Source organism: Lolium rigidum, chromosome 4 (assembly GCF_022539505.1).
Source record: "Lolium rigidum isolate FL_2022 chromosome 4, APGP_CSIRO_Lrig_0.1, whole genome shotgun sequence".
NCBI lineage: Eukaryota > Viridiplantae > Streptophyta > Magnoliopsida > Poales > Poaceae > Lolium > Lolium rigidum.
In genome coordinates, this window is record NC_061511.1 from 135,407,898 (window position 1) to 135,431,307 (window position 23,410).

Here is a 23,410-nt window from a genome sequence, read left to right on the forward strand (position 1 = left end):
TTTTTGGTAACACAAAAAATGAGCTAAAACTATGGGTTGCCGCAGGGGCAAAGCTTGTGAGTCTTTTGATGCCGCGAGAGTAGTCGTGTTGTAAAGTATCCGTCTTGTTTCTTTGTAAAATTTCTCCTTAATGGATAGAATGAGGCAAAGCTTTTACCTCCGTTTCAAAAAAAAAAAAAAAAAAAAAAAACGCAAGCCTGCCCCGTTTTCCATTGAAAACCACGATACGATACTAGCTATCTGCATTCCAATCTGCAGCATTCCATTTTTCCGAATTTTGATTCGATCCAATTCGCCTTGGTGGCATGTACTAGTAGCCAACTAGGTACGTAGCGGATAGATGGATGGATGTACGACGTTGCCGTGCGGTCGGTGTGTGTGGATGAACGTACACGACATGTTTTCCAGCGCAAGTAGGCAACGGCAGGAGGAGATGATGCATGTATGGATAAGGGGGGATTTAATTAAGCTGGATTCGACCGGAGGGGGAGTATAGTAGCAATCTGCTACTCTACTACGCAGAGACGTACGGCTCGAGAGCGTGATCGCCGGCTGCATGCATGCTTATTACGGACTGGGTAATCCCTAATCACGAGCTCGAGTGACTGATGAATCGGAGCGATTTTTTTTTTTTTGGAGCAACCGGCAGGAGCTCTGCCTTTTTATTAAGGAGAGGGAAATTTAGCCAGTTTATAAGGGAAACCGGCCGAAAACCGATACAAACACAACACCGTGTCCAGTTTATAAGGAAAACCAGACAAGAGAAAACCACACACGGCACAGTTATTCTGGGAAAACCGGCAAAAACCCGCACACTGGCCACACGACCTGGATAAACCAGGTCCGGAGCGCCGCCGAATGGCACTAGCACGACGGCAACAGCGAGCGCCGCGACCGCCCGGTCCACGTCCCCGGAAAGGAAGTCGAGCCGAAAGAGACGGCTAGGCCTTTCAAGCTTCGAGGGGCGAGGCAGGCCGCAAAGCAAGCCGGCGGCACTCGCGCACCGACGGAACACGAAAACGTCAACCCAGCGGCGGTCGGGCATTGCCGGAGGTGGCTCCCAAACATTCCAAAAAATGACGCCTCCAAGGAGGTCACGACGTCCGGAGACGCCGCCGTCATTCAATCCGGCGCAGCGAGATTTGGGTTTTCACCCGGAATGATAGGCGGAGGTGTGTGAGGACTCCACGGCCAACGCCTCCAAGGAGGAGAACGGCGCCCTCGAGCGTCGTCGTTGTCGGCACCGACCGAGTCGGGCAAGACTTTCGTCCGGAGACCTACAACACCGCCACTGTCAAACACAGCCCAAACCCCGGACGAGCACAAACCACCGCAACAGGGGCGCCGCCCACGCCACGGAGACATGCCCTGCCGCCCACACAGCCAGGGCATATCATCAACACGCCTTGTTCCCGGAGCCGCCGCTCCGGCCTCCACGCACGGTAGGCCGGCTCCTCATGCCAACTTACCGCCGTCCCGGGACGTTGCGGAACCAACGCCCGGTCCACCAAACGCCGCGCCGCCGCGCCGCCGTCCATGCGCCATGGCTCACCTCTGCCATGGGCTTGCAGGTGCCAACAATGGCAGCCTGCCACACGCAGTGGCCCACCACGGCCACCGGGACACCGACAAGGCTGGGAGCAGCCTCCACGCGACCGTCGCGCCGAGACACCCCAAGATCCGCCGTCCTCCGCGCAACCTCCGTGCCGAGGCAAAGCCGGCCGCCCCAACCCCTCCACCACCGCGTCCCCGGGGCCGCCGCCCCGGCGTGCCAGCGCCGGCGAGCACCAGCTCCGAGCAGGCCCAGATCGGGCCCTCCCGGGCCCAGTTCCAGCCCCTGCCCGCCAACGAAGCACCTCGCCGCCGCCCATGCCGCACGTCGCCGCGCCGGCCACCTCCCACGCCAGTGCAAGGCCCAGATCGAGCCCTCCAAGCCCAGATCTGGCCCGCACGGAAGAGCTGGAGCACCCGCCGACGTCGCTCAGGCCGTGGCACTGCCCGCACAGCCACCACGGCCGCCGAACCTGCCGAAGATGTCCGGGGCCGCCGCCCCGGCGCCCGTGCTCCGCCGCCAGCAGCCCGCCGTCCAGGGCGTCGCGCCGCTCCAGCCGGAGACCCCCGCGCACGAGGGAGGAGGGCCCGCCGCCGCCGGCTACCAGACGGGCTTTGCCCGCTGGCTGCGCCTGGCGGCGACGAGGGGAGCAGACGGAGGAGGTAGACGGCTCGGGGGCTGAGCTTGGTCGCCCGTGTCGCCTCCCTGGGAGCGACGCGGACGAGGGTGTGTTTTTCTCTCTTTTTAGGCCTCGTTTACTTCTCGAATCGGAGCGATTCTCGGCTCGTTTCCTCCAGCGGGAGCGGCGCCTTGTTCGTTGCAGTCCGTCGGCGCCGGACCACGCCACAGGCCGCCGAGGTCAAATGGTGGAATTGTCGGTCTGATCGAGTCCGAACTCGTTCCTCTCCTGTACGTGTCCCCAGGTTCAGCATGGTCGGACGTCAGGCTGCAGGGGGTAGTTGGCCTCGGACAAGAGAGCAGGTGAACACGAAGCAGACTCGAACACCCTGCCTGTTCAGGATCGAACCTGCCGGCAGGAATGGCTCTGACGATGCCGCTCACCACCTTGCCGTGCCGTCACCACTCTTCAGAGAAGATAATTCAGTAGTACTTTGGAGTCTGGAACCCGCGCGCGTCGCGTCGCGTCGCATCGCCGGTACCGTGCAAGCGAGTTTTCGAGCGTCACTCAGGACTGACGTCGACAAGGCTAAACTCGTACTCGTCTCCTTCCCCAGCCGGGCCGCTGTCAGCAGTCCGCTACCAGTGCAAAAACTCGTCCTGTTTCGGCTCTCTTGAGGGCGACCCGGCGAGAAGCTGACGCGCCCATGTTTGGCCAGACGAGGATTTTGCGAGCATAGGCAAAATCCTCCTGGGTGCGTATGCTCCCTCTACCAAAAAAATATATTTCGAAGTGTGGAAACATTTTGATAAAAAATTCTACATGTACATCTCCATAATATATGTGTATGTGTCAAGTTTCACGAAAAAATAATATTTTTTGTGGCCTATGTAAAAAAGAGAAAACTTATCCTGTGAAAAGCATTGTTTTCAGCACTGAATTTTGTCTTTTTTACACACGTCACATGATAAGTTTATTTTTTATGAAACGACTTTGTGAGCGCGTAGCACGTGAAAATGTACGTGCGAATTTTCTGTTTTAATTTTTTAAAATTTAAAATATGTATAAGATGCATTTCAAAATATAGGGAGCATATACTCCCATGTTCCAAAACACCACTCCCGTTGTTCTAGGTACTACTAGTTTTCATGGGTCTCGTTTCTTTTTGGATGGATACTCTCTTCAGGGGCGAATATAGACACGACAAACTTAAATTAAGTGCATAAACAGAAACACGATAAAGATCGCTAATTCAGTTCAGACTATCACCGTGCCGCGTACGGCGCAATTCAGTGCTCGGACACGATAAGATCTGATTCACAATAATCGATCTCGTCCGACCCATGATCAGCTTCAAACAATAAAAATGGCGGCTGATATATGGGACACCCACGACGCCGATCGAGCACGCAGAGGTCAACTCCGACGTTGACCTCTCGCAGCTGATGCATGGCTGGCCAACTTCCTACTTTGGTATCATCTGCTTGCTCCTTCACTTTTCCCCTCCAGTTTCATCGTTTGGAACCTCCACTACAGGTGCTACGCACCACTATCATAAGCAGGGCTCCGATATGGCCTGGCTGCTCGAGCTGTTAATGGAGGATTGCAGCGAAGCGATATGATGGCATGGTAACATCCTCCACTAACTACTGCTGTCCACTGAGCTCAATGACGCTGTCTGAACGCTCTACCGCCGAAACACTGGCAAATCTCTGAATTGATTTGTGAGGCGTTGGAACGGAGACAACGACGGATTTATCCCGCCGCTTTTAGGTAAAAAAAAAATCCAGCTTTGTGCTATGGGATATTTCTCTGCCTGGCCACTAGGCCACCCATGCACCCACCACATACATCGCATCCTATCATTATCTGAAAAAAACACAGTGGCTGAATTTTTCATTTGCAAAAGACTAGCAGATATGAGCAACATCGGCCAACCATCTATGCGTCAAGGCATTGGCTAGAAGAATTGTGTTGTATGTTGGATAAGTACTTACCTGGCTTTTGACATTTACTGAACATTTTATTTAACTACTTTCGTTCAAACTAACAATGATGCCACTTTGAAATGCCTATCATGGTTGTCAGCAACATCGTGTAACCAAATTAAACATACATGGATTGCATCAACCAGTAAGGACTCAAGAGGACTAGGCCGGTCCCAAAACGTGTGCACAAGTTGAGATAAACCAGCGTCTCCGTGCACACAAGACATAACATATTTTTTTTGTTTATCTTTTTTCGTTTCAAATTGAAAAGGATATATTACGAGTATCGATTGTCTTCTCCTATCTTTAGTGTAACTAATTGATGTTCTTCTTCTATGTTACGTGTGATAGATGCACCATCATGCATTGATTCCAATATATCATTTTTAGGCTGTGCACAATAGTTCAATCGTCAACCTTCTTTCGATGGAGCTATATAGGTTTTTTCTTGACTTCAAAGAATGTTAAGGATAAAGAAAAAAAACGTTGTGGGCTTTCTTTAGCTATGATATGATCTTAGATGCCATCTTTTAGTGTGAAACTATTTTACTTCATTTTAACGGTACAAAATTTTAATCTTATATATAGTCTTACTCTTACATCTCAGAGTGAAAATCCAAGGTCTGGCCTTAGCTGGTTGTGTGTGGCAATGACCTTGTTGGAGATATTGTTCTGAAAGCGAGGACTATCTTCAGGGTGAAAACCTAAGACCTTTGGTCGGGCGACAACGGCGCTGGTGCATTGTTCCCTTCTTGAAGGCGTCGCTTTGGAGAGTCTGTATTTCAGGTGTTGTCACGGTAGTGGTTGTATTGATGTTGCTAGGTCTGGAATGTTGTAGCGAGACTTTTATTTCTTAGTTTTCTTTATTATTTTTTGGTCGTGTGCATTCGTACTGCCACTAGAGTGGAGCGTTGTTGTAGAGGCTGGGTGTAATTGGTATTTTTTGATATTAATATATTCTCTTTGTCTAAAAAAGATGACGCGGAAGACATAGGAGATGGCTGCATTATCTACACAAGTATACATGCCTCATTGTCCGGCCATTGCCCCCTCCTTGCAAACTATAGGGGGAGAGGCTCAAGTTATTCCGGTTTGAATTTTTTTGGCCCAAGATGCCGAGATTCATGGAAGTGGTCGCCAATTCTTGGAATAAAAACTACAAACATGTTGAGTTTTCTCAAGTGGAGCAATTCCCTCTTCTCTAAGGCCAAAGTTGAGCTTCACGTGGATTTTGAGGTCATCCTTAGGCTTGACATTGCACAAGAATCTAAAGCTCTTAGGGGGGAGAGAGAGAGAGAGAGAGAGAGAGAGAGAGAGAGAGAGAGAGAGAGAGGGAGGGAGGGAGGGAGGGAGGGAGGGAGGGAGGGAGGGAGGGAGGGAGGGAGGGAGAGAGAGAGAGAGAGAGAGTTTTCTTGGCGGAGCTTGACAAAACAAGAAAGAGGTAAAGTTCGAGGGACACAAAACTTAAAGAGGGAGATGCAAACATTAGATATTTCCACATCCACGTCAATGCAAGAATATGAAAGAACCTTAATCATCGCATCAAACACAATAATTGATGGGCCATGGACCACGACCATAAGAAAGAAATCATTCAACGACACATCAAGAATATCATAAAAAGGGTCACGGTTGGAACATGATCCACACGCCACAACATGACCTTAATGATCTTGATGCAGCTTTCACGGAGGAAGAGGTAAAGGGCGCGGTCAATGGTACCCCTAGTGGTAAAGCTCCGGGTCCGGACGACTTTGCGGGTGCCTTCTTCAAGGCTTGTTGGAGCATTGTAAAATATGACATCATGGACATGGTCAACCAATTTTCTACCCTCTTTTGCATTTTCTTAACTCCGTGAATATAGCTCTCATTCTGAAGGAAGCGCGCCGAGGACATCTCCGATTGTGTGCCCACTAGCCTCATACACGCCATTGATAAGTTAATCTCAAGATGATGGCTTCTCATCTATCCCCTCACATGTCCACCATCGTGTCCAATGTGCAAAGTGCTTTCAGAAATAAGAGAAGCATTCGTGATAATTTCCACTATGTGAGGAATTTGGCAAGGAAATTCCAAAAGTAAAAAAGGTGGCCCTCCTCTTCAAACCTAACATAAAGAAAGCTTTTGAACACTTGATGTGGGATTGTTTGATATATTTGCTTCAAAAATTTGGTTTACCACCAAGATTTGGAGAATGTATTTTGGCGCTTCTCTCCACGTCATCTTCTAGGTTCCTCCTCCATGGGATTGTCGGAGACCCAATAAAGCATGGAAGGGGGCCTTAGACAAGGAGATCTCTCACCCCTCATGTTTTTGGCCATTGACCCGCTCCACTACATTGTCCCAAAGGACTACCAAGCAAGGCCACCTTCATCCAATTGGTTGAAGAACTCCAACAATCCGCACCTCTCTCTATGCCGATGACACGGCAATTTTGTGGCACCCATTGAGGATGATATCAACTTCCCCTGCAACCACTTTGACTAATTTTGAAATCACCATCGACCTTGTCACCAATTGTTCAAAGAGGAAAGTTGCACCTATACGTTATGACGACATTGATCTTGATGAACATCTACAAGCCTTTCAGGCCAACAGAACCTCCTTCCAATGAAATATCTTGGCCTCCCATTGTCCGTCACCCACTTAAAAGGTATAAAATTTCAACAACTTCTAGATAGAGTGTCCGGTAAGCTTGTCCCTTGGATTGGCAAGAATGCACAATGGTCGGCCGCATGATGCTTGTCAAAACGGTTCTACTAACACTGTTATCTATTGAGGTGCTCTTGAATATTGATAGCATTAGAAGGACCCTTCTATGGGTGGCTGGCGTGTAAAGTTAATTGGGAGAAAGTATGCAAGCTAAAGGATTGTGGAGGTCTTGGAATCCTCAAGCTCACCAAATTTGTGTTAGATTTTAGATTGATATGGCTATGGAATGCACGGGCGGAGGATGCCAAGCCATGGGTGAGGCTTGGTAACCCTTGCACTTTGAAAGATCATGACCTCTTCACAACGTCCATAGTGTTCACCGTTGGAAATGGAGAGAAGGATCTTTTTTGGGGCTCCGCTTGGCTAAATGGAATGCTTCCCAAAGATATTGCCCTCAAAATATACGAACTTTAGAAAAGAAGTGCACGGTGAAGGAAGCTTTGGACAATGAACTTTTAGTGTATCACATCAACACCCAAAATGGCCTTTCGGTGGAGCACATTACACAATTCTACAAGCTTTGGGAGATACTCCAAGGTATCCACATTTATCATGACACACCGGATACGATTGCATGGAAGTTTGGAATGAAAAAGTGGAATCTATTCGGCTTATTCGGCCTAGAAGATGCATTTTTTTTGGGTCACACCACCTCTCCAATTCCCTCAATGGTTTGGAAACCTTGTGCACCTCCCCAATTCAAGAACTTATCATGGCTAGTGCTCCAAAACTAAGTTTGGACCACATATAGGCTCCATAAGAAGGGATTGCCAAATTGTTGCCTTTGTGAGTTGTGTAACCAAGTTCAAGAATCGGCTGCTCACATCCTCTTTCAATGTCGTTACCTCCCCTAATTTGGACAAGCTTAAAATAATGGTGTGGGTTCATTTACATTCAACCGAGCCAATGGACTAGGATTCTAACTATCAAGGAGTGGTGAGTAGATGTCATCCAAAATAAGAGGGTAATTAAGGAAGGCTATGGCTTCCCTTGCGATGCTCATTTCGTGGGAAATTTGGAATGAAAGGAACGATTGGGTTTTTAGAAACCAAGCTTCAACCACCAACATGCTTTTAGCGAAGATCAAAGAAGAGGTGGCTTTATGGGGACTTGATGTCTACACACGCTTCTATTCTTGTAGACAGTGTTGGGTCTCCAAGTGTAGAGGTTTGTAGAACAGCAGCAAGTTTCCCTTAAGTGAATCGCCCAAGGTTTATCGAACTCAGGGAGGTAGACGTCAAAGATATCCCTCTCAAGCAACCCTGCAATTACGATACAAGAAGTCTCTTGTGTCCCCAACACACCCAGTACACTTATCAGGCGTATAGGTGCACTAGTTCGGCGAAGAGATAGTGAAATAGAAGCAGTATGGATGATTATGAGTGGTAATTACAATTTGAAATAAAAATGGCAGCAAGCAAACATGTAGCAGAACTGGTTGTAAACGGTGTTTCAATGCTTAGAAACAAGGCATAGGGATCATACTTTCACTAGTGGACACCCTAAACAATGATATCATAATTGAATACATCAATATTATCTCTTCACTATGCTACTCTGGACCACTCTCCGGTTGGATAACAAACACAAATTCACCGTGTAGGGCTACATAAGAACTCCTTAAAGTTCGTGTTCCCAATCTATGGACGCCCCACGCTATCACTTTGAGCATACAAAGATAGTACTAACAAGACACCTCATTTCATAAGTATTTCTGTAAGTTAAGCTTAAGAGAGACACACGGTATGCACACTGTCACCTTCACACCGTGGGATAAGGTGTCTCCGGAGATCACATAATAAAACCACTTGAGTAGCATAATAGTTGAAGGATAACATCTACTTATTCAACTAGATTACAAGCTCATGATCACATAAAGATCATATCATGGGAGAGAGAGATAGACCACATAGCTACCGGTAAAGCCTTCAGCCTCGGGGGAGAACTACTCCCTCCTCATCATAGGAGTCAGCGACAACGATGAAGATGGCGGTGGAGTCGATGGAGATGGCTTCGGGGGCAATTCCCCGTCCAGGGAGGGTGCCGGAACAGACTTCTGTCCCCAAAAAATTGTCTTCGATGGTGGCGGAGCTACAGAACTTTTCGTGGACGGAGGCTGGTTGATTTAGGGTTTTCACGTCGGGAGGCATCTTATAGGCGGAAGGGTGAGTTCGGTGGGCGCCCGAGGGCCCCACACCATCCCTAGGCGTGGCCAGGGGCTGGGCCGCCCCAGGTATAGTGTGGCCGCCTCGGCGCCCTCGTCCGTCTCTGCTTTGGACTCCGTCTTCGCGTCGGGAAAAATAGAAACTTGGCTTTTGTTTCATCCAATTCCGAGAATATTTCCTATACAATTTTTCTGAAATACAAAATAGCAGAAAACATGAACTGACACTATGGCATCTTGTCAATAGGTTAGTTCCGGAAAATGCATAAAAGTGTCATGAAGTGTAAACAAAACATATAAAAATTAGTGTAAAACAAGCCTGTAGCATAAAAAATTATAGATACATTTGCAACGTATCAAGCCTCGCCGGGGCAAAAGCACTTAGTAACATCATGCCGCCAAAGTAGGTGTTGTATTTTTGGGTCTAATCTTTTGCATTGTTTCAAAAAAACATCAATATTACTCCCTCCAATTCATAGTAAGTGCTGTGATTTTAGTTCAACTTTAAGCTAAGAGCACCACAATTATTATGAGTCCAAGGGACTATTAATTTTGTAAAAAGCAAAAAAGAGTTTATGTTTGGGCTAATTAACCAACCATTGGGTGGGTGATTACTGATTACTGGCTAGAAAGATAGATGGTTGTATCCCCAACCAAACATGGATGCAAAAGCGGATTATTTGTGTGAGCATGAGACGACATTATACCATCGAGAGTGAGATTCAAGTGGTGACGTGGTGTCTTGGCCTATTGAAGCTCTACGAATGTGCGAGTATATGTGTGCCATATTGTGCTTATGTGCACGTCTCTACTAAATTAATGTTTATCCATATGTAGTATAGTCCATATCTATTTTTCGCGTAGTAAAATTAACAGTAGATGCTTTGCTTCGTACTCTTGACCACAACCATGGAGACGAAGGCATCCGGAGTTCCACCAGTCGCACGGCATCCCGCTCTGTCTCGCTGACACCAAACGAACGCCATCACGCGAGCACTAGATTAAACAAGTAGTACGTGCTACTAGTGTTGCGCCAGCTCATTGGCTAGCTAAACACCGCGACACAAGTCAAGGCACAGGAGTGAACAGAACGTGGTCGCGGGATCCAACACAGCAAAGATTTGTTGATCAAACAAGATTAGCTAGCGGAGAATGCCCCGCCCGCGCGCGCGCCCTATATAAAAAGGCCCCTGCCAAGCGCGTCTGAGCAGTCACTCACCTCACCGGCGCCCTCCTGCCTGCCATTACCGCCCCCGCCCCACCCACCCCACCTCCTCTGCTCCTGCTCGGCGGAGGAAGAGAAAGGCAATGGCGCGCGCCTCGAGCTCGTCGCTGCTGCTCTTGCTGCTCGCCGTGGCGGCGACGGCGGTGGCCGGAGCCCGGGTGCCTGGGTCTGGGACCGGGAGAGGCCTGCCGCTGGACGGGAACGCGACGTCGGTCGAGCTGCGGGCGCGGCGGCGGAGGGCGTTCGAGAACGGCCTCGGCAAGACGCCGCAGATGGGGTACGTACCTTACCTACGCTGCCATTGGACTTCTCTTGCTCGTCTCTCGCCCGGCGCATTCGGACGACGATGGTAGCCACGGCTCAATCTGCACGAACCAACAATTTCATTTTTAATAACGCACTGAAAAATTAGACGGTTTCAAACCTCATCGGATGATGGTAGTACTGTAGTAGCTTTCGGGCGAGGAAACAGACTGGTGTGCCTGCATGTGTGTGGCTTGCAGTGGAAGCGAAAGGTGCAGGAGGATGGCCAAAGCCTTTTGCAGCGGCCATGCCACCGAGTGATTGAGTCCACTCCACAACCAGCTCCTTTCATCATCGCTTGGCTTTGGACGCTTTGGTTCAAGTCCCTTTCGTCCCTTCCCTTCCTGCACGCCATGTTCCCATTTTCTTCACCTCTTCTTCCTAGGTCGAGATAGATCGATAGATTTGGGCCCGATAAGATGAGATAAATGCCTTGGGCACGCACTTGGTGTGCATCTCGGCAACAAGCTGTAAGGAGCTCTTTTCCCTACAATCCATATCCACACATAGTACTCCCATATCGTTTCATATTAATAACAATCGCAGCTTGATCAAATTTATTCTATATATAGATATTTCTAGACATATTTTAGTGAGTAGATTTGCTTATTTTGAGACGGAAGAAGTATCTTACTAGCTTTGCTAGGGCGCCAGGGACTTTCTTTGTGTTAATTATTGTTTTAGGTAAAGGGAAAAGAGAACTGCGGGTTCATGAGCCGAGCCCAAAGAACACAGAAAAGATTTGACGCGTAGCCATGCTCTTTCCCTTTCCCTATCCCTTTCCACTTTCCCCGTATTTAACTGTGAAATGCAACCTCAACCATACGTCTTTTTCGATTGCGTGCCCGTACGGTTCTGACATTTCATCGATCAATTCATCATGATGTACGTGTCATGCCACTTTTTTGTTATTTCTATATAATTTGCTGCCATTCTCCGCACTTCTTTTCTTTGGTTCAAGTGGAAAACGGAGAATAACATTCCAGGCAAATTTTCTACGGTGACACACCATTCATCCGTTTGGGTCAAATAAATTAAGTTAAGAAAAAACTCAGAAAAAATAATTTGGCCTTAATTCCAAAGGACAAAAAACATAGGAATATTACATTCTACCTGGATCTCCTTTTCAAATTTCTACCCAGGAAGAACAAGACCGATGAATCCACTCGCATAATAAAATTTTAATTATACTTTCTTGTGCTCTTTGACCTTTGATTTGAACATTTTAATTAGAAATATGTGTTTTCATATTATGATACTTTAATGATGTAAGATGTTTCATGAATATGATACTTCGTGCATGCGTTGCAATTATTCCTTGGACTAACCTGGTCACTTTTCAAGATTTTTCTTTTGACGAACCTCGTCAGGGGTCACGAGTATTTTCTCTTGTAATTTTACCTTATTTTAATCTAATCCTGGTTACAAAATGTGTGTTAGGTGGAACAGCTGGAACCACTTCTACTGCGGCGTCAACGAGAATATCATCAGGGAGACGGGTACGGTATACTTGCTCCAGCCCAACCTCCTATATCTCTTTGTGCGAACCGGCTCTCTCGCGGTTCTTTTTATCTGCAATTTACTTGGTGCCGTCTCACTTTTTGTCGGTCCAATGCACATTCGAATGTCCAATCACTTGTTAAGCAGGGCTTTTCGACAACTCATATATCATTGCTAACATGTATGTCCGTAACTGGGAACGCTATAACAGAAGGTTATCATACATTTGAGGCATCCGTGATGCTGACCTAGGACATATTTATTTGTGTTTTCCATAGAAAAACAAGATAGGATTCATGGCAAAGAGTGGGCAACCTGATTAATTAATCTCGAGCCACTAGCACACCGGCTTTAGGGTGGCAAGCGGCTGGTTGGATGTTTGGTCCAACTCTGTTTTAATTTAGAAATAGCTCCTTTTGCTCTAATACTTGTTTTGCGGGACGTAACGCGGGCGCCGCTTGCAACCCTACCGGCTATTGTGGGGCTTGTCGTCGGTGCACCTACACACACCGGAGATTTTTGTGCAGAGTCGGAGGCGTCGCCTCACACTTGTCGGCCGGCACAAGCTGTTCGGTAGCGACAAGTTGTTCCTTGTTTGTTCCAGCTTTGCAAGCAGCAAGTTGGTCGAGCAACACATTGCCATATTCTCTCTTCCAAAATCTCCGTCCAAGCTTTATTCCTTAAGCAGCATCAGCCCGATCGGATCTAGGAATCATGCCACCATCCATCAATCGGGGGACCTTTTTTCTCCCTTTGGATGATTCAGAGTTGCTTATTTTCCGCCTTTTAAACTTACATTAAAACAAAGGCAAAGCATGTTCTTTTCTCCGCCAACAACCTCACATGCCACATGTGCTACATAATTCTGTAGCGACAAGATATGGACAGGATTTATCATCCTAAATATGAATAGACCCGTTACCCGTGCAGAACTCTGATGGGAATTAACATCGATTATCATGTTTATTAGGGGTGATGAACACCCCATAACCACATCTAAGGCCAACCGATCATTAGCGAAAGGGACCCAGTTGATTATTTTTATCTAAGGAACTATTTTGTCAGATGAGGATTGGGGTGAATGAATCGTTTAGGTTGACACTTCACAGAATGTGGAGGTCAGATCTCTGAGCAAATATAGATCAGATTTTCATGGCTGGATGCCTGGATATAATAATCATCTCATCAGTCTCAAATATCTGCGGTCCCATGGATAAATAATTCAATTGGTCATAGATGGGCATAACAGGGTAGGGACTTTTGAGCTAACAAGTTGGGTCAGACTTCCAACTATTGCAGCCTAACTACCCAGTTCTAATAAGAGGAGGCATTCTCCATTCACCTGCTCCTATTGTACTGACCCCATTGACACATCACTATGGTTTAGTTAGTGCTCGGACCACCGAGTCACTAGTTAGGTTGTTGGTCCTATTACAACAATAGTGCGATGGATTTCATGGTGTCAAATTGCACTACCGTTATATGCTAGGCTCTTTTCTTATAGCTTACTGGCTTTTCTTTTCTTCAGCTGATGCACTGGTCAACACTGGTCTGGCGAAATTGGGCTATCAGTATGTTAACATAGGTATGGGCTGCTCTCTGAACCATGTCTCACATGCCATGTCAGGCATAATTACTGCAATATTTTTTGACATTATGTTAATTTTACTCAAATATGTTTCCTGCCTCTTGTTTCAGATGATTGCTGGGCAGAACTGAACAGGGACTACCAGGTATAGAGATAAAATTGACAGAAAAGCATAGCTAACCACTTATACCATTTTCACAACGGTGAAAGTATACTTTTATAGGATTCAAGAAATTCATCTAATCTAGCAATGGACATCCAGGGATAATTGTTAACTGCTATTGTGCAAAATAAATCATGTGCTTGTGCATACTATGTTTCAAGACGTTTTAGCAGCGGAGAATTATGCATATGAATATCATTTAATGTTATTGATGTCAGTATTGACAATGTTGTATCACTACCTCTCAGGGTAACATGGTTCCGAATAAGCAAACATTTCCCTCTGGCATCAAAGCGCTTGCAGATTATGTGCACGCAAAAGGGTTGAAGCTTGGTATTTACAGTGATGCTGGGTATGCTAGCTATCCAATTTATCATAGCAAAAAGACTAATCGGTTCTCACACTCTAGGCAACTAAAACATAGGCCTAGAAAACTGGAATTTGTATAATGAAAACCGGCAATGAACCTGAAACTAACCGGGACCGTGTATGGCAGGACACAAACGTGCAGTAACAGAATGCCAGGATCACTTGATCACGAAGAGCAAGATGTGAAAACCTTCACGTCTTGGGTATGTGTCTAATAGTTACTTACCCTATGGCTATGCCAGGCACCCGCTGACACCATAAATCTTGATGCTCTATTAATTCTTGCCTTCTCAACCGCAGGGAGTAGATTATCTGAAGTACGACAACTGCAATGATGCTGGCAGGAGTGTCATGGACAGGTAAGGAGAACAATATCACAGATTGCGGCAAGACCAGTACATTGGGTCTGATGTTTTACATTGCGAAGTAAATTGCCATGGCTCATGCAGATACACTAAAATGAGCAATGCCATGAAGAAATACGGAAAGAATATCTTCTTCTCGCTCTGTGAATGGTGAGTTTGCTCTTCATAACATTTAGGATGGACAGTAGCAACATCAAACATTACTGTTTCATTCTATTGTGCGGTTGCTGTTTAGGGGGAAGGAAAACCCTGCTACATGGGCAGGTAGCATGGGTAATAGCTGGAGGACAACTGACGACATCGCCGACAACTGGGGCAGGTGCTGCTCATTTCATCAACTGTTCATTGGAGTACTTGAATTAGCAGGATTGATCATAAGTTACCTTGTTACTCCAGCATGACATCCCGCGCGGACCAGAATGACAAGTGGGCCGCCTACGCTGGACCAGGTGGATGGAACGGTAACAGTTTCAGACGAGTTTGTACCAGTATTGGCAATTGCCTAAACATTTATCAGAATTGAACTGATCAATAGACGATGTCCTGCTCCAATCTCAGATCCTGACATGCTTGAGGTTGGGAATGGTGGGATGACTGAAGCTGAGTACCGCTCGCACTTCAGCATCTGGGCACTTGCCAAGGTACTTATTTTTCCCATATGCATTTAACATTGTCGCTTCAGTTCTCAATTTTCCGGCATTTTCTCACTGCAATACTGGTTCGAGTTGTGTAGGCTCCACTTCTGATCGGGTGCGATGTGCGCTCGATGAACCAGGCGACAAAAAACATAATCAGTAACTCTGAGGTCATCGCTGTCAACCAAGGCAAGTATTCTGTTCCACTTACTTGCCCATGATACCTTCTTAATATGGGATTTTCAGTGTACTCAAACTACAACTGTCATAACAGATAGCCTAGGCGTCCAGGGAAAGAAGGTGCAGTCTGATAATGGTTTGGAGGTATTGCTCAATTCAAACCTCCTAGTTTTTTTTTCGAAAATGGAGAGTATAACCCCGACCTCTACATCAGTCGATGCACACAACCAATTCAAACCTCTAAGTATCACGACGAAGTTTGAGCCATAGCACAGCAATACAAAGCTTTAGCAAGATTCTGAAAGTGAAATTTCCGTGATTGTTTCTAGGTATGGGCTGGTCCGCTCAGCGGCAACAGGAAGGCTGTGGTTCTATGGAACAGGCAGGGGTACCAGGCAACCATCACTGCATACTGGTCAAGCGTTGGGCTTCCTGCATCCGCCACCGTCACTGTTCATGATCTATGGGCGGTAAGCTCACTTTCTTCAGAGCTCAGTGCTTATTCTAACAATCCACTGCACATTCTCGGGTTCATAACAACAACTTTCGTGTTCTTGTGCAGCACTCGTCATCCTCCGCTGGGCAAGCACCCGGTTCGCCGGAGGGGCAAATATCCGCCTCGGTGGCGCCTCATGACTGCAAGATGTACATCCTGACACCAAAGTAATTATCTAACGGTCAAGATTCAGAAAAAGGGTTTGCACTGAAGGATCGATAGAGCTAAAATGAAATTTGAGAGATGCAGCTTGGTTATTTATATACCGGTAGAATAAATAAGATGTAAGTGTATGTAACGTGCCGTGAAACGTCGGCGCGTGTGTTTCTTGGGTTTGCAGGCTGTAACCAAAAGTTGCAGCAATAAAAATGGATCTCATACGGTCATACCACTATCTTCTGCACTTGGTTTTTTCACTGAGATTAATCTTGTACATTGGGGCTTCTCCCTGAAATTGTTGGGCTCAACCTAAACAAACAATTGAAATTTCTAGTGCCAAATGGCAACACAAATTTCGTTGTGTTCTGAATCTAGCGGTAAAATCTAGTTGGTTCGTGAGAAAATACAGGCAGACGGCAGGTTGGATGCAGAAGCGAGCATCAATCAAGCCGCTGTGAGATTAAACCAGGCAAGGAGCGCAGTGCGGCATAATGGCATACGCGGAGAGGACACGAAGGCTACATACCGAAAGGCTAGCGAGGGCGGTGCGTGCAGTACGCCGGCGAGAGCGGGCACTGGCGCCGAGCAAGCTTGCCCGGCCGCCCCGGCGACGGCCGTGGAATCTCTGCCGGTGAGATGCAGAGATGGCTGCCACGAAACCGGCGTCTCCGCCGCTCGCCCTCTGGGCTAGGCATCTCGGATCTCCGCCGCTCGCCCTGCAGCGTTTCCGGGTAGGCCTGCCTAGGCTCCGGTTTTAGTTTTTTTCGTTGCTATTTGCTGGTACAGTACTTTTTTGCCATTTTTCGTTCCTTTTTTTTTCTGGGTTTGGTTATCAAGGTTTTCTGAAATTTTCAAATCTGAACAATTTCACATTGAAAGAATTTTCGATTTTGAACAAAAACCAAAATCTATACAAATTTTTCGTTCATTGAACAAATTTTGAATTAGATTTATTTTAGAATTTGAAAAAATATCTATAAAAAACTTAAAATCTAACAAAATTTGGAACCAGAAAAACTGAGAAAACAAAGAACACCCAAGAAAATCAGGAAAAAATTCCTAAAGACACAAAAATCAGCGAAAAACCGTTCACAAAAATGGGTGTGCAACATTGCTATACGCAGTGGGCGCTATATAGGGTTCGCCCTCTGCCCAGACAAACCCTATACACCAACCAGGTCGGTGGTTACATCGGGCCGAACACTAGCGCTGGTATGGGCCTAGTCCATAATCGCGAATCCGTTTCTCTGGCTGCTTTTCTATTAGGGCTTTTTTGGATTGTTTGATTTTGACAGTTTTCTGACTACTTTTTTGTTTCAAGTTGTTTTACCTTAATTATAATTTTTTTCTAAGTTGGAAAACTGTTCATATTTTAAAAATATTCCAATTTCCAAAAAATTGAATTCGTTATAATTTCGAAATTCTTCAAATTGAAATTTGGTTAGACTTCAAATTTGTTTAAATTTCAAAAAATGTTTATTTTTGAAAAATGTGCACATTTTAAATGTGTATTTTAATAATTGTTTAAATTTGAATTTGTCAGATTAACAAAAAGTTCAAGTTTTGAAAAAATAAATTTCTCAAAAAATATTTCAGCTTGAAGATTTTCTTATTGGTTGCTTCTCGTGTACATATGAATTGAGTGAATGTTACTCACTTCGTTCCTTAATATAAGGCGTGTAGTTTTTTGGAAAAAAAAAGCTCCAAAATATATGGTGTATTGCGTAAAACCACTCATTTTGACAATTTTTACGGATTTGATTGCATTTTCTTAGCTCATGCAAACTCCTATTATTTTCAAAACAATAATTCAAGGGTAATCTTGCCCAAAAGTCGTGTAACTTACCCTCAACGTGTGTTTCTTAATTTCCATGCCAAAAACTATACACCCTATTGAAAGTTCAGAGATGGTAAACCTAGAGGGGGTGAATAGGTTTTTAGAAATTTTAATTTTTTCTTTGCAATATTAGGCTTTGCGGAATATAAAGGTGAGCCTAATGCAAACTAGGTGAGGCAATCTATATGATAATACAAGTAACTCAAGCACGAAGGCTCTCACAAGCAATTATATCACAAGTAAGGAGTTCGGTTAGAGATAATCGATAGCAGGCGGAGACGAGGGTTTATTCCCGTGTTCCCTTCCTTTGCAAGAAGGTACGTCACGTTTGGAGGGGTGGAGGTCCCACGAAGGATTCCCCAACGCCACGAAGGCTCACCCTATTCTCCGGAGCCTATCCCACGAAGGAATAGCTCACTCACTTGTGGTAAACTTTGAGATAGCCTCCAAACCTTTACAATCTTGTCAGGAGCAAATCCACAGTCTGGATGCTTCCGGGCTACTCTTGCCCACCTAGGTTTTCCAAGGAATCCTACAGAGCAAGTATCTTGATGAATACAAGGGGGAACAAGATTTCGCTTGGTGGAACTATAGATCAAGACCTCCTCTAGCTTTTCCCCGGAGGGATTTGAATTTGGGTGGAGGAGGAGGGAGATCCGAAGGATTTGGAGCTCAACAATGGAGTATGAGAGAGAGAGAGAAATGTCTTGAGATTTTGCACTGGTATCCTTACCCCTTCAAGGAAGAAGAAGAAGGGGCTTATATAGTCGTCCCGGAAAAGTAGCCGTTTTTCACTTCAGAGTCGAGCCACCCGGTAGCTGAGCCGGAGGTACCGGGCCACATACCGGACAGCTCGGCAGCAGCACCCGGTGAACCGGGCTGACTGCCGGAAGCTCATGTGTTGTGGTTCCTCTTCGCAGTCCGGTAGCAGCACCCGGTGGACCGGGCTGTGTGTCGGGTTCTTCTGAGCTTCGGCTGGTTTCGGCAGTCCGGCAGAAGCACCCGGTGGACCGGGCTGGCTGCCGACTTTTCCGGCAGCAGCACCCAATGGACCGGGCTGGCTGTCGAGCTGCTGATACGCCTCCGGCGTATCGATAATTTCTTATGTTCCATGCCATATTATTGATGATACCTACATGTTTTATGCACACTTTATGTCATATTCGTGCATTTTCTGGAACTGACCTGTTAACAAGATGCCGAAGTGCCGGTTCTCTGTTTTCTGCTGTTTTTGGTTTCAGAAATCCTAGTAACGAAATATTCTCGGAATTGGACGAAATCAAGACCCGGGGGCCTATTTTGCCACGAACCTTCCGGAAGACCGAAAGGGATACGAAGTGGGGCCACGAGGCGGCCGCCACCATAGGGCGGCGCGGCCAAGGGGGGCCGCGCCGCCCTATGGTGTGGGCCCCTCGTCGGCCCTCCGACTCTGCCCTTCCGCCTACTTAAAGCCTCCGTCGCGAAACCCCGATGCGAAAAACCACGATACGGAAAACCTTCCGAGACGCCGCCGCCGCCAATCCCATCTCGGGGGATTCCGGAGATCTCCTCCGGCACCCTGCCGGAGAGGGGATTCATCTCCCGGAGGACTCTACACCGCCATGGTCGCCTCCGGAGTGATGAGTGAGTAGTTCACCCTGGACTATGGGTCCATAGCGGTAGCTAGATGGTTGTCTTCTCCTCATTGTGCTTCATTGTTGGATCTTGTGAGCTGCCTAACATGATCAAGATCATCTATCCGTAATACTCTATGTTGTGTTTGTCGGGATCCGATGGATAGAGAATACCATGTTATGTTAATTATCAAGTTATTACATATGTGTTGTTTATGATCTTGCATGCTCTCCGTTATTAGTAGAGGCTCGGCCAAGTTGATGCTAGTAACTCCAAGAGGGAGTATTTATGCTCGATAGTGGGTTCATGCCTGCATTGACACATGGGACGAGTGACGAAAGTTCTAAGGTTGTGTTGTGCTTGTTGCCACTAGGGATAAAACATTGATGCTATGTCCGAGGATGTAGTTATTGATTACATTACGCACCATACTTAATGCAATTGTCTGTTGCTTTGCAACTTAATGCTTGGAGGGGTTCGGACGATAACTCTGAAGGTGGACTTTTTAGGCATAGATGCGGTTGGATGGCGGTCTATGTACTTTGTCGTAATGCCCAATTAAATCTCACTATACTTATCATGACATGTATGTGCATTGTTATGCCCTCTCTATTTGTCAATTGCCCGACTGTAATTTGTTCACCCAACATGCTTTTATCTTATGGGAGAGACACCTCTAGTGAACTATGGACCCCGGTCCATTCTTTAATACTCGAAATACAAATCTGCTGCAATACTTGTTTTACTTGTTTTCTCTGCAAACAATCATCTTCCACACAATACGGTTAATCCTTTGTTACGGCAAGCCGGTGAGATTGACAACCTCATTCGTTTCGTTGGGGCAAAGTACTTTGGTTGTGTTGTGCGGGTTCCACGTTGGCGCCGGAATCTACGGTGTTGCGCCGCACTACATCCCGCCGCCATCAACCTTCAACGTGCTTCTTGGCTCCTCCTGGTTCGATAAACCTTGGTTTCTTTCGAGGGAAAACTTGCTGCTGTGCGCATCATACCTTCCTCTTGGGGTTCCCAACGAACGTGTGAGTTACACGCCATCAAGCTCTTTTACGGCGCCGTTGCCGGGGAGATCAAGACACGCTGCAAGGGGAGTCTCCACTTCTCAATCTCTTTACTTTGTTTTTGTCTTGCTTTATTTTATTTACTACTTTGTTTGCTGCACTTATATCAAAACACAAAAAAATTAGTTGCTAGCTTTACTTTATTTACTGTCTTGCACTCTATATCAAAACACAAAAAAATTAGTTTACTTGCATTTACTTTATCTAGTTTGCTTTAATTACTACTGCTAAAATGGCCACCCCTGAAAATACTAAGTTGTGTGATTTCACTAGCACAAATAATAATGATTTCTTATGCACACCTATTGCTCCACCTGCTACTACGGCAGAATTCTTTGAAATTAAACTCGCTTTACTTAATCTTGTTATGAGAGAGCAATTTTACAGGTGTTAGTTCCGATGATGTTGCTGCCCATCTCAATAATTTTGTTGAACTATGTGAAATGCAAAAGTATAAAGATGTAGATGGTGACATTATAAAATTAAAATTGTTTCCTTTCTCATTAAGAGGAAGAGCTAAAGATTGGTTGCTATCTCTGCCTAAGAATAGTATTGATTCATGGACTAAATGCAAGGATGCTTTTATTGGTAGATATTATCCCCCTGCTAAAATTATATCTTTGAGGAGTAGCATAATGAATTTTAAACAATTGGATAATGAACATGTTGCTCAAGCTTGGGAAAGAATGAAATCTTTGGTTAAAAATTTCCCAACCCATGGACTGACTACTTGGATGATCATCCAAACCTTCTATGCAGGACTAAATTTTTCTTCGCGGAATTTATTGGATTCAGCTGCTGGAGGTACCTTTATGTCCATCACTCTTGGTGAAGCAACAAAGCTTCTTGATAATATGATGATTAATTACTCTGAATGGCACACGGAAAGAGCTCCACAAGGTAAGAAGGTAAATTCTGTTGAAGAATCCTCTTCCTTGAATGATAAGGTTGATGCTATTATGTCTATGCTTGTGAATGATAGGACTAATGTTGATCCTAATAATGTTCCATTAGCTTCATTGGTTGCCCAAGAAGAACATGTTGATGTAAACTTCATTAAAAATAATAATTTCAACAACAATGCTTATCGGAACAATTCTAGTAATAACTATAGGCCATATCCTTATAATAATGGTAACGGTTATGCTAATTCTTATGGGAATTCTTACAACAATAATAGGAATACACCCCTGGACTTGAAGCTATGCTTAAAGAATTTATTAGTACACAAACTGCCTTTAACAAATACTGTTGAGGAAAAGCTCAATAAAATTGATATTCTTGCTTCTAAGGTTGATAGTCTTGCCTCCGATGTTGATCTTTTGAAATCGAAAGTTATGCCTAATAGGGATATTGAAAATAAAATTGTTACTACAGCAAATGCCATCCAAGTTAGAATTAATGAGAATATAAGATTAATGGTTGAACTGCGTGCTAGGTGGGATAGAGAAGAAAATGAAAAACTAGCTAAAGAGGAAAATGTAGCTAAAGTTTGGACTATTACCACCACTAGCAATGCTAATGATTCACATGTTGCTGCACCTCCTACTATTAATGGTAAAATAATTGGTGTTGGCAATGTTTCTACTCCTAGTGCAAAGCGCGCAAAATTACACGAAACTTGCTAAAGCTGAAACTGCCTTGTGATAAAGCTGCTGAAATTTTTTCCAACCTTGGGGATGATAATCCCATTGCTTTAGATTGTAATGATTTAGATTTTGATGATTGCCACATCTCTGAAGTTATAAAGTTCTTACAAAAACTTGCTAAGAGTCCCAATGCTAGCGTCTGTAAACTTGGCTTTCACAAAACATATTACAAATGCTCTCATAAAAGCTAGAGAAGAGAAACTAAAACTTGAAACTTCTATTCCTAGAAAGCTAGAGGATGGTTGGGAGCCCATCATTAAAATGAGAGTCAAAGATTTTGATTGTAATGCTTTATGTGATCTTGGTGCAAGTATTTATGTTATGCCTAAAAAAGTCTATGATATGCTTGACTTGCCACCATTGAAAAACTGTTATCTGGATGTTAATCTCGCTGATAATGCTAAAAAGAAACCTTTGGGGAAAGTTGATAATGTTCATATTATGGTTAACAATAACCTTGTCCCCGTTGATTTTGTTGTCTTGGATATTGAATGCAATGCATCTTGCCCCATTATATTGGGAAGACCTTTTCTTCGAACCGTTGGTGCTACTATTGATATGAAGGAAGGTAATATTAAATATCAATTTCCTCTCAAGAAAGGTATGGAACACTTCCCTAGAAAGAGAATGAAGTTACCTTATGATTCTATTATTAGAACAAATTATGATGTTGATGCTTCATCTCTTGATGTTACTTGATATACACTTTACGCGCCTAGGCGAAAGGCGTTAAGAAAAGCGCTTATGGGAGACAACCCATGTTTTTACTACAGTATTTTTGTTTTATATTTGAGTCTTGGAAGTTGTTTACTACTGTAGCAACCTCTCCTTATCTTAGTTTTGAGTTTTGTTGTGCCAAGTAAAGTCTTTGATAGTAAAGTAAGTACTAGATTTGGATTACTTGCGCAGTTCCAGATTTCTTTGCTGTCACGAATCTGGGTCTACCTCCCTGTAGGTAGCTCAGAAAATTAAGCCAATTTACGTGCATGATCCTCAGATATGTACGCAACTTTCATTCAATTTGGGCATTTTCATTTGAGCAAGTCTGGTGGCCTAATAAAATCCATCTTTACGGACTGTTCTGTTTTGACAGATTCTGCCTTTTATTTCGCATTGCCTCTTTTGCTATGTTGGATGAATTTCTTTGATCCATTAATGTCCAGTAGCTTTATGCAATGTCCAGAAGTGTTAAGAATGATTGTGTCACCTCTGAACA

General features: G+C 45.1%; 1 protein-coding gene across 2 annotated transcripts in view; it reads left to right on the forward strand.

The window, feature by feature from the left end:
* Positions 1-10,328: 10,328 nt before the first annotated feature.
* LOC124705714 (alpha-galactosidase-like) overlaps positions 10,329-23,410 on the forward strand; it is a 57,242-nt gene continuing 44,160 nt past the window's right edge. The window contains exons 1-15 of one of the 2 annotated variants that reach the window (XM_047237422.1): positions 10,329-10,537; positions 12,004-12,062; positions 13,592-13,648; positions 13,762-13,796; positions 14,063-14,166; positions 14,311-14,386; positions 14,484-14,542; positions 14,633-14,698; positions 14,784-14,867; positions 14,945-15,009; positions 15,107-15,189; positions 15,282-15,372; positions 15,458-15,507; positions 15,693-15,833; positions 15,926-16,253. In XM_047237422.1, the coding sequence (XP_047093378.1) occupies positions 10,344-10,537; positions 12,004-12,062; positions 13,592-13,648; positions 13,762-13,796; positions 14,063-14,166; positions 14,311-14,386; positions 14,484-14,542; positions 14,633-14,698; positions 14,784-14,867; positions 14,945-15,009; positions 15,107-15,189; positions 15,282-15,372; positions 15,458-15,507; positions 15,693-15,833; positions 15,926-16,030 (1,269 nt within the window). In that variant the 5' untranslated portion in view covers positions 10,329-10,343 and the 3' untranslated portion in view covers positions 16,031-16,253. Of the gene's footprint in view, positions 10,538-12,003; positions 12,063-13,591; positions 13,649-13,761; positions 13,797-14,062; positions 14,167-14,310; positions 14,387-14,483; positions 14,543-14,632; positions 14,699-14,783; positions 14,868-14,944; positions 15,010-15,106; positions 15,190-15,281; positions 15,373-15,457; positions 15,508-15,692; positions 15,834-15,925; positions 16,254-23,410 lie in introns of those variants that run through there. The other variant, XM_047237423.1, reaches the window with a different exon arrangement.